General features: G+C 37.3%; 1 protein-coding gene across 3 annotated transcripts in view; it reads right to left on the minus strand.

The window, feature by feature from the left end:
* The window catches only part of RP2 (RP2 activator of ARL3 GTPase), a 38,582-nt gene that overhangs the window by 5,770 nt on the left and 20,431 nt on the right, over positions 1–12,381 (minus strand). For 2 of the 3 annotated variants that reach the window (XM_081125863.1, XM_081125864.1), the window contains exons 3-4: positions 11,141–11,255; positions 2,162–2,247 (exon numbers count right to left, since the gene is read on the minus strand). In XM_081125863.1, the coding sequence (XP_080981989.1) occupies positions 2,162–2,247; positions 11,141–11,255 (201 nt within the window). The remainder of the gene's footprint in view (positions 1–2,161; positions 2,248–11,140; positions 11,256–12,381) is intronic. The other variant, XM_081125865.1, reaches the window with a different exon arrangement.

Below are 12,381 nucleotides of genomic sequence, written 5' to 3' on the forward strand. Positions count from 1 at the left end.
ACTGAACATCATAGCTTAGCCTAGCCTACCTTAAACATGCTCAGAACACTTACATTAGCCTACAGTTGGGCAAAATCACCTAACACAGTGAATACACCCTGTAGAGTATTGGTTGTTCACCCTCTTAATGGCTGGGCTGACTGGGGCTGTGGCTCCCTGCAGCTGTCCAGCTTATGAGAGAGTAAGGTAAAGCATATCGCTAGAAGTATGGTTCCTACTGAATGCCTGTCACTTAAAGTCGAAAAATCATTAAGTCAAACCATCCATATAACATTTTTAATATATCATTCACTATTTTTAAAAAAGTACTTGACGAAACATTTGGTGAGACTTTTTACTTTAGAAACTTAAGTATTATTGAAAGTTTTTAAGAAGTACAGTGGTACCTCGGTTTTTGAAGGTCTCCTTTGACAAACATTTAGGGTTACAAATGTTGTAAACCTGGAAGTAAATGCTTCGGTTTCCAACACGCCTCGGAAGTCGAACATGCCACACGGCTTCCGCTGAGGGCAAGATCCTGAGGCCTAGCTGTCAGCTGTTGATCCTTTGGTTTTTGAACGTTTCAGAACTTAAACGGTCTTCCGGAACGGATCACATTTGAAAACTGAGGTACCACTGTACATTCTTATTTTATAAATTTGTAAGCCATTAATATTTTAGTTTGGCGAGGAAAAAACAAAGCTTAGCTTCCAATTATTTATCGTAGGTTCTAAAAGTCATGATCTGCCTTTTTAAAAAAATTCCATGCAACACTAGGGCTAAAAAGTACCATTTGATTGTAAGGAAAAGGAAATGAAAAGTTTTGATTGAAATATAAATACTAGTTGGTCCCAGAACCCTGCCCAGGACGTGGGGAAGTCACGTGCAGCTCGCCTGGTCTGTAGCTCCAGGCAGTTGTGAAATGGGGAATTCAGGGGTGGGGGTTTTGAGGGATGCAAGGGTCTGGAGCTGATTTGGGGTACTTAAGGGATTCTGGGGGTTCTCTCTGGAAGGTGGAAGATTAATGGGGATGCTGGGAGTCCTACAAAATGATGATCCTAGGGTCCTGGAGGTATCTCAGGAGTAGGTTGGATTCTGAGGTTGTCCCTGAGAGCATGGACTTTTATGGACCCCTGGGGTTTCCTCAGAGGTGAAGAGGCCTCTAGATTACTGGGGTTTGCTTTGGGAAATGAGGTGTCCCCAGATCATTGGGAAGTTTGGAAGACAGATATTTCTGGAACCTTGGGGATCTCTCTGGAAAATGGGTTGGAGGGGAGCCCTGGCATTTGCTCAAAGGTGGGGGCATTTTTATAGCCTTACTGTTCACAGTACAAGTCCCTATTTTTCTGGAAACTTCCTGAGGGAGGTCTTTAGGTCCTTGGGGTGATTTGTAAGATTAAAAGGAGAGTTGTTCTAGAGTCTTGGGGTTCACCCCTAGGAATGGGGGAGAGGGATGTTTCCAGAAGCCTACTAGGAGCTTTTCACAGAGGTAGAGGGTCTTGGAGAGCCCTTGAGAAAGAGTCTGGGATCCTTGGAATACCTTGGGGTTATTCAGGGGCCCGGTGCTTTTCTCAGAGATGATATTGGGAGATGTGAGATGACACACATGAGCTTTAGGGGGTCTATGAGGCTGAATTTCCTGGAGACTGATTTGAAGGTAGCCAGAGATGCTGGAAATTCTCTCTGGCTCTGAAGCAGTCTATCCGAAGTTGTCCCTGCCTTGCCTGACATGTGCTCCTTCTAGGTCACGAAAAGAAGCCCTGGATTCTGGGGACCTGTGGATAGGGTGTCTGTTTTCGACCAAAGCACATTTTTTAAAGAGTGCCACGCCCAGGCTGGGGTTTGGGAGGTGGAGCTGGCTCAAACCAGGGCAGTCTTCAAGGAGAACCCTGTTATTGTGGGGAGCAAAGGACAGGACCTTGACCCTATGTAAGTGCCCGAATAGAGGCTGCCAGCAGGTTGGAGTGTCAGGGGAGAGGTCAGGGCCTGCTTTGCAGTAGAGCTACTCCAAGCAGCCCAGGCAGGGTGCCCTCTCACCAGGAGAATGCGGTCCCAGGAGAATACCTGGGGTCTTCAAGGAATGTCTGGGCCAGTGGCCAGGAGAGCAGCAGTGCTGAGCCATGCTGAACTCAGTTCAAAAAGGGGCTAAAAAAGAAGAAATACAGTCAATGAAATCTTGTACCTTGGTACTCTTGAATATCTCGTTGACAACAATTTGACATTCTTCTACAACACCATCTCCATTAAACTCCAAGGCAATAACAGGACCTATAAGCAAACCGAAGAAGTGGTCTTATCAAGAATACAAATCTATTCTGAAATTAATCTTTTTGTTTTTCTCTGAAGAATCTCTAGCCTCTTTGGAAGTAAAAGAAAAGGATGAAGGAAGTAGATAGACGGGACACAGCATTTCAGCTATGAGAGGGAGGGAGAGGGAGAGGGAGAGAGAGAGAGAGAGATGAGAGAGACACATAGATTGGTTGCCTTCTGAATGAGCCCCGACTGGGGATCAACCCTGTAACCTGGGTATGTTCCCTGACTGGGAATCCAACCTGCAAGCTTTTGGTGCATGGGACAATGCTCCAACCAACTGAGCCATACCAACCAGGGTGACTATCACATTTTTAAGTGTTATAAATAGTCTGGCTTTTCTGGTTTTCATTCATCTATAAAAACCATAAAAAGCCCGCCCATTTAGCATTACAAAAAACAGTTGACAAAATGATAAAAAAGGTCAAAAGCAATTCAAGTCAACATAAGTAGATTTTGCCAGGCAGCCAGCCTTACTTCCAACTCTCCTACTTACCAGCCAAGTTCTGGGCTACCAATAATGAAGCTAAGCCAAGTAGGAATTGAGGCCAGGCACCAAAAGTAATGACTATGTGAAGTATTTTTCTCGAGTGTGCCTTAAAACTATATTCTAGATCCAATGACCAAATGTTTTATTTGTTTTCATTCTCTGAATAGAATATTTATGCTTCCTTTCCCATACATTAATTTGTATACTTTTAAACCACCTGCACTTTAAGTTCTGGATTTAAATGTAGCACTGACACTACCAATGTCAAATTGGTGACAAACATAAGTCAGCCAGGCAAAATATGCCCTTCAATTCAATTAATATTTATTCAGCTATCACTGTATTCTTAATAGATTTGCTTTTTGTCTCCTACAGTAATGGAGAAGTCCTGACCTCCATGAAATTACAAATTTCTTGAAAAAAGACATAAACCCATTAAACAAATACAGAACAACAGAGAATGATGAAGTACTAAGTAATGAAATACTAAGGTGAATGTAGTCATGTGCCACAGGGCAAGGTACAAGAATGAGAGAAAAGATCACACTACACTGGGCACCAAAATAACTGAGGGTCTGTGATTTAGTACAGGCAACAAATACAGAAAAGATAGGATATATCAACAGTCGACTATACAATTAGATACAGAGAACAAAATAAAGTGTGAGTTTCAGCATCACAGTGTGTAAATCAAGACAGGTGCTGAATAAAGAAAAGAAGGTAACTGGGGAACCTTTTCTCAGAAAAATGAATGATTCTGTGTCTAAGGCAAGAAATGGGTAAGATCAACGTGGAATACCTTGTTGAAACAAAAAGCAATGAGGCTGCCAAAGGCCAATGGGGTTGTATCAAAAGGACACAGGAGCCAGCTTCAAGGAGCTCCCAATGGCCAAAGATGAGACTCAATGAGATCAGAATAGTGACAGCTAAAATTTATTAAAACATACTGAATATATAAAAAGTCATGAGCTCATAAGGGTATTTAGAAAAGAGAGTAACAAACAAAATTCACTGGATACCAATGTAGGTTGCTAGGGCACCAAATCATTACTCTGAAAATTGATGCTTAATCATTTCCCTTTATTTATTTTTCTTTTCTGATATGAAGCATATTTCAAATTAGCCAAACAGTTCTGGTGCACAAGAAGTTCTAACATCCATTAATAAATACAGAGGTAGTGACACCATTAGAAAATGATCAGTTTGCAACTCCCAATAAAATAATTGGCTCAGGCAACAATCATCAATGTTTTTAGCATCCCACAGGGAACACTGACAGGAAATTTCAACAAGAAGATTGTCACCATTGGAACTTAATCAATTTTAGTATCACTAAAAGCGCAATAATCAAACGTTATGTGCCCTCTCATGTAATGATATAGGAAATAGTACCACCTGTGAAATATTCTTGCCAAAAAAACCCCTAAGAGTGAGTGTAAACAAGGCTTTGATCTAAGTTGTAGTTTACGAGAAAGGTAGAGGAACAAATTAAACAAACCCATGCACACTACAGGACAACTGACCAGGTTTTTTTTTGTTTTTGTTTTTTTTTTACAAGACAAGGGCATGAAACAAAAAGGGGTAGAGGAACACCTGTTTCTGGTTAAGAGAAATACAAGATACAAAACAATGAGTGGGACAATTTTAGATCTGGATCAAATTAACTGTAAACATATATAAAGAATGTTTTTAGACAGGGAAATTTGAATATGGACTGGGTATGAGATTAAGGAATTGTTAATCATGATAGATGTGATAATATATTGTGGTTACTTAAAACATCTATTTTTAATTTTGTTTCATTAAGAAGACACTCATTGTAATATTTAGGGGTGAAATGACAAGACATGTTAAAATTTGATTAAAATATTTCAGCAAAAGGAGAGTACAAAACTTTTAAAGCAGGGCAAAAGTTGATAAAATGGGGATGGATACACATGGGGTCATTGTACTCTATACTTTTGAATAGAGATAGTACATTTGGAAATTTGCAAAAGAGTTTAAAAAGCACTTTAAACCAGATAAATACTGAACTAAAAAGAAAACGTTGATAATAAATGTAGGGTTTCCAGCTTTGCAGAAAGTGGAAAATTCGAATTAAGGTAGAATTTGGTATGCTTTTAGTCGGGATCAGTACAAGGATATACAGTAGACATATTTTTTTAAGTTAGACATTTATTACTGAAAGTTCCTGTATTCTACAAAGACAACAGAATTCAGAATTCAGAAATCCAATTTTGGTAGAATTACCCAAGTATGTAACTTGGTTGATATTTTTTTAATAGAATATTATGAACTTCTGATAAGTGACCTAATAATTTGCCAAAAAACAATCACTAACAAAAAAGGTAGATACATGCATCAATTTTGATTAACATGTATGGATAATCCTAAATTAAAAAAACTACAATGCTGACTGTACTTTTTAAGCAGACCTATTTGTCTTTCTATCTAATAATAATGACTACAATTACTGTGATTATTTCAAACTGAGCTATGAGGTCAACAAGGATCATTAGTCATGTTTTTAGTGTTTTAATGTGAACGTCTTATCAAATAGTTCGCAGGAGCTTTAAATCTAAATATTTGAACTGTCATAAAAGATTGTGAGACTTTGAAGTAAAAAAGATTCCTGAGTGTCCTATCTAATAAACTCTTCTGTGTAATCTAACATGGCCTTGGAACAAGCCTCTATCATGTCTCAATTAGATTACAGAAAAAGCCTCCCAGATGGTTCTCTGCTTCCCCCTTAGAGCAACCAGAATGATAAAAGTTACATTTTAAAGGGATCATGACATTCTTCTGCTCTAAAGCCTCCAGTAAAATATTATCTATATTTTTATTATTTTTAAAGTAATAACATTGACAACATATTAAATATTTATAGCATATGCAACAGTAAAATATAGGGTGTCCCCCAAAAATGTATACACGGTTTGAATGATTATGAAGTCAATGTTAATTAACATACAGTTCATTTTCAGACTGATGACCGTTCTGGTCCAGGCACTGCTGATAATGTGAAGCAACGGAATTGCAAACATCAAGAATCATTTTGTTCGGTATTTGCGTGCCCTCAATTTGTCAACTGTTGCTGGTTTTGTACAGTAAACTTTATCTTTTATGTATCCCCATTTAAAAAAAGTCTAGTGGATAAATTTTCTTTGTTTAAAGCTTAGTCTGACTTCACCCATTATTTCAAATCAGTCAAACCTGAAAAGGAGTGAAAATTAAGCATCCCCCCCAAAAATGTATACACACTTTGAATAATTATAAAAGCAGGGTTTGTACTTCAACTGTGTTTTCAAACTTCCAGTAGCATTTTAGGATGAATTTCCTTTGTTCAAAGCTTAGTCTGACTGAAAAGAAAGAAATATCAACTGAGCTATCAGCTGTTAAAGTGAGTATACATGTTTTTGGGACACCCTGTATATAATAATGACAGGAATGAGAGGAAAGATTTGAGTATATAATGTTATTAGGACCCTATATACTATAAATGAAGTGGTATAATATTACTATAAGGTAGACTCAAATGATTTAAATATATATACTGTAAGACCTAAGGCAACCATCACATAAAAGGTCAATAGAGAAGATGGAATTATTAAAAAAGCAGCCAACTAAACAAAAAGAGGCAACAAGAAACAAAGAACAAATGGAACAGAAAGCAGCTAGCAAGATGGTAGATGTTGACCCAACTATATCAATACCTTTCAATGTGAATGGTCTAAACACACCAGTTAAAAGACAGAGATTGGCAGATAGAATTGAAAAGCAAGAACCAACTATATGCTGTTTACAAAAAATTCACTTTAGGTATATAGAGTTCGATAAGTTAAAAGAAAAGAGATAAAGATATATGATGAAACACTAACAACCAAACAAAAGTTGGAGTAGCTATATATCAGACAAAGTAGATTTCAGAACAAGGAAGATTATGAGAGACAAAAAAGGACATTACATAATCATTAAGGACTCTCCAAGAAGACATAACAATCCTAAATGTGTATGCATCTAACAACCAAGTTTCAAAATAACAAAGCAAAACCTGATAGGATCTGAAAAGAGAAACAGACAAATCCACAATTATAGTTAGATATATATTTTGTAAATCCTCACCTGAGGCTATTGTTTCCATTGTTGTTGTTTTTTAGAGTAAGTGGAAGGCAGGGAGGGAGGCGGAGAGAGAGAGAGAAACATCGATGTGAGAAAGACACATCCATTGGTTGCCTCCCGCATGCACCCTTACCGGGGCCAGGGATCAAACTGGCAACCCAGGTATGTGCCCTTGATCAGGAATTGAACCTGCGACCCTTTGGTGGATGGGCCAATGCTTCAACCACTGAGCTACACTGGCCAGGGCTATAGTTGGAGATTTTGACACTCCTCTCTCTCTAATTCATAGAACAAGTAGGCAGAAAATGAGTAAGGATATAGATGACCTGAATAGAACTATCAACCAAATTGACCTAGTGGACATCTATAGAACATTATACCAAACAAAACCAGATTATATATTTTTACATGTATATAGAATATTCACCAAGATACACTATATTCTGTGCCACAAAACAAACTTTGAATAAAGAAAATAGAAATTATACAATGTATATTTTCGGACCATAATAGCATTAATCTATAAATCTATTACAGAAACACATCTGGACAATCTCCAAATGTTTGGAAATTAAACAATATATTTCTAGATAATCCATGGATCAAGTGAAAAGTCTTAAGGGAAACTAAAAAAATATTCTGAACTACATCGGGGGGTCAACAACATATGTTTTCTGTAAAGGGCCAGATAGGAAATCTGCAGAACAATTGATACGATAATGATTGTGGCTGTGCTCCAAATAAAACTTCATTTATAAAACATACAGTAGGCCATATTTGCCAAACCCTGAATTAAATGAAAATGCATCATATCAAAACTTGCAGGATGCTTAAAGGAAAAATTTTAACATGAAATACATATACAGTTGATCCTCATTATTTGTGGATTCTTTATTTGCGAATCTGCCTACTTGGCAAAATTTACTTGTAACCCTCAAATTGATACTTGCAGTTTTTTCATGGTCATTTGTGGACACACACAGAATGGCAAAAAAATCTGAGTTGCCTGACATGCATGTTCCCAGGTGAAGATGAACAAAGTGATGTTCTGCCTTTTTGTTTCAGCATTCATTCTGTAAACAAGTGTCCTTTTCACAGTGATTTTGCCATTTAAAATGGCCCACAAATGTAGTGCTGAAGTGCTGTATAATGTTCCTAAGCTTAGGAAGGCTGTGATATGCCTTACCGAGAAAATATCTGTTAGGTAAGCTTCATTTATGCCTGAATTATAGTGCTACTGGCTCTAAATTCAATGTTAATGAATCCATTATATACACTAAAAAGGTGTCTTTCAATCAGGGATGGGGAACGTCTGGCGAAATCATTTGGTCTGTCCCTGCCAAGGCAACCGCAGACGGGACTTGAACGTCAATAAATCTAGGAGCTTTTTCACAGCTAATTTTTAAGTTGATAATTTTATGTGGCCCTTGAATGATGTTATAAATATCCAAGTGGCCCTTGGCAGAATAAAGGTTCCCCACCCCTGCTTTAAATAGACACACATAGGACAAGGTTATATACTGATTTGCTTTATCATATGCTACATGTGCGCATATGCACACTTCGTTTAGCTTTTGCTGAGCCATTGGAAAACAGCAGACCTTACTCTTCAGCATGCATCTCCTATATAACCACACCACCATTATCATACTTAAGGATACTGATAATAATTCCATGATATCATCTTCAAACTTCCTCAGTTTTCCCAAAAATGTATTTTACAGCTTTACAGCTCACCCTACTCCAATCCAAGATCAATCAAGTTTCATTCCTTGCATTTGGTTGTTATATTTCTTTTATTACAGAATTCACCTCTTATTTTTGTTTGCTTTCCAGGATGTTGTCTGAAGAGGCCTAGCCAGTTGTCTTGTAGAATGTCTTCTATTTTGGATTTGTCTCATTGTTTCTTCATGGTGTCATTTAACATTTCCCTAGATTTCCTTTCTTTCCTATAAACTGTAAGTTAAGTCTTGGCTCGATAAGATTCAGGTTAAATATTTTTGGCAAGAATACTTCATGGGTAATGTTATATATTTTTTACTGTGTCACATCACAAGAAATACAATGTCAGGCTGCCCTACCATCAGTAATGCCAAGTTTGATCACTGGGTTAATGTGGTGATCCCCAAATCTCTGCTGTAAAGGTATACTTCCCCTTTGAATTAGAATATATAAATGTCCTATTTCTTATCACCTTTTACCCCCATAATTTTAACATCTACTGATAATCTTTGTCTGAATTAATCATTATACTGGGGGTTGGAAAATGGTGATTTCCAAAGTCTATCATTTCTTCTACTTTTATTAGCTCACAGTATTCTGTAAAGAGCAGAAGAGCTTTCCTGTATTCCCTCCCTCCTTTTTAAAAAATATGTTTTTATTGATTTCAGAAGGAGAGGGAGAGAGAGATAGAAACATCCATGAGAGAGAAACATTAATCAGCTGCCTTCTGCACGCCCCTATTGGGGACTGAGCCCAAAACCCACCCAGGCGTGTGCCCTGACCAAGAATTGAACCTGCGACTTCCTGGTGCATGGGACAACGCTCAACCGAGTCACACTGGCAACCCCCCCTTTTTATTATCACTATGGATGTATGGGTTTCTGTTGTTAAATCAGTTCCCTTCACTATTCTTTCTGATGCTCAAATTGTCCCAAATTTGGCCAGTGGAAACTCCTTCAAGCTGGCTCCTATGACCTTTAGACATGACTTCATTAGTGTTTGAGTACTTCCTATGGGCATCTCTGGTTTTAAGAGCTGTTTGTAGGATACTTATTTGCTGAAATTCCTATAACATCTGCCTACTGGTTTTAGTTGTACTTTGTTTTTAATGTTTTCATTGATTTCAGATAGAAGAAGGGAAAGAGATAGAGATATCAATGATGAGAGAGTTATTGATTGGCTGCCTCCTGCACACCCCTCACTGGGAACTGAGCCTGCAACCCAGGCATGTGCCCTGACCAGGAATCTAACCATGACTTCCTGGTTCACAGTTCAATGCTCAACCACTGAGCCATACCGGCCGGGCTAGTTCTACCTTTTGCGGGTACAGAACATTGTAGTTTTTCCATCTGGAATGTTGTGTTACTTAAACGCAGACATTGTATTTGGGTTAGGGCAATTTGATGAAACCACTTCACTAACATTTACGTGAGTATATAAATCATTAATGTAGACCTACTCATATGCTCAATTCATCCCTGATACTCACATTTTAGGAAACCCATTACACTTATTACTTGATTAAATTTCTGAAAGCTGCTGCAAGTTTAAAGGTTCATTTTCAAGGTTCAATCAGAATGCTCCCATGTCAAAAGGGTTGCATCAAAGGAGCTAGGTCTTAATTTCGTACATATAATCTAGTAGATATTCATGCTCTGGCTTGGAGCAAGTTCTTGATACTATTACAGTAACCACAAAAGTATATGAAATACTGTATTAACACTTAAGGGCTGAGTCACACCCAGCATTAGTTATTAAAATTATCTTAACAATCCTCCAACATTTTCATACAAGGTTTTGTAGTTTATTAAACTTATTTATACATAAAGAACATATTAATGCAGGTGTGCTGTCTTTATAGGGTATACCCAATCAGTATTGCATATTATTCTACATATTTGCTCAGCCCACTCAAGAAGTCTGAAGGGCCTTAAGCAAACAATGTTCCCACTCAAAGAAAAGCAGTACTCTGTCCACCTTCAATACAGAAGGGCACACCAACTCTAGTTCCTCTGTTTGGAGACATATTTCCAGTATCTGAAATTTATTGGTAGCATTTGCCCACTGGGAAAAACAATCCTAATTATGCATGGCAAGTTAATCAATCATATCAAATACATAAATATGATAGCATTTTATTTATAGTTCTTACTTTTCATGTATGTTCAAAGCACACCAAAGACAGAAATAATCCTTATCAAGTGCTTTGTAATCCTGGGCAGGGAGGATGAAATGGCCACTCAGTATAGTACAACAATACAACAATAATAAAATAATTAAAAATAATAATAATAAAGCGCATAAATGTGACTTTTCAGTACTAAGACAATAGAATAAAGGAAAGACAATAGGAAAAAAATGTAATGTCTGATTTCGAACATTTCTGAATAGTAGTAGGAAGAAAACATAAAACAAATGAGAAAGAGAAGGCAATGTAAGAGAAAAGCTAAAGGCCAGAGTAAATCAAATCAGCACGTCAAGAGGACAACCACAGAAATATACCAGTCATCCAGAAGGTACCTTTGTTCAGAAGATGAAGGAATTCAGGTGCTCTTTCCTGAAAAACCCTTTGAGCATCCTCAGCTTTCATTGATACTTCCTTTGTCTGAATCAGGAAAAAGCCTGAACGAACCATCTGTGGAAAATAGAATTTCACTTAGATTTTTAAAAGACCTTCTGAGATTAAAACAATATTTCCTAGTATTTTTCTGTATAAAATGTGACACAGCACACTGATTTTTGTTTTAGTTATAACTCTAATTCAGAGTGTTTGCTGTAACATGTTTTCACATATATAACATTCTTTCTTCCAGATGGGTGGTTCTGGTTAAGAACTAGTACTACAATGCCTATGCTAAGATAAAGAGTCAAACAAATGTTAATGATCCCTCGAAATTTTAAACATAATTAAAAATTTTTTGACTGAAACTAACAGATGGAAACCTTAGTTTGGTGATACAACAAAATGTCCAATGAAAGGAGAATGGTTAAGTAAATTATGTTACATTGTCATTAAACATAAATAATAAAATGGAGAAAAGCTTACGTAACAATGATAATTTTTAAAAGCATGATACAAACTTATAGAGTATAGCACAATAATGATAGATTACATTTATGGAGTACTTACTTTGTACCAGGCAGTTTTATGCACTTTAGGTGTATAATACACTTAACCCTCTCACGAAGTAGGTACTATTATTATCCTCATTTTACAGATAAGAAAACTAAGGCACATAGTGGTTAAGAAACCTGCCCAAGGTTACACAACTATTAAGTAACAGAGTTGTGATTAAAATCCAATTAATCAAATACTACGCAGCTGTATAAAAGAAGGATCTCTTACCCTTTGCAACAGCATGGATGGGCCTGGAGATTATTATGCAAAGTGAAATAAGCCAATCAGAGAAAGACAAATATCACACGATCTCACTTATTTGTGGAATCTAATGAACAAAACTGACCAACAAAATAAGTCCCGAGACATGGGGGCGTGGAACAGACTGACATATCTCCGGGGGTGGTAGTGGGGGGAGAGGTTAACCAAAGAACTTATATGCTTGTATGCATAGCCCATTGACACAGACAATAGTGTGGTGAAGGCCTGGGGTGGGGTGTAGGGGTTAGGTAAAGGGGAGGGGGCGGGAATGGGAGACATCTATAGTATTGTCAATAATAAAAACATTTATTTAAAAAAATACAATCTGATTACAGACTAAATAAATAAAAAATTATTCCTAAAAAGATCATTCAGCCCTAGC

The sequence above is a fragment of the Miniopterus schreibersii genome (assembly GCF_964146895.1).
Source record: "Miniopterus schreibersii genome assembly, chromosome: X".
Taxonomy (NCBI): domain Eukaryota; kingdom Metazoa; phylum Chordata; class Mammalia; order Chiroptera; family Miniopteridae; genus Miniopterus; species Miniopterus schreibersii.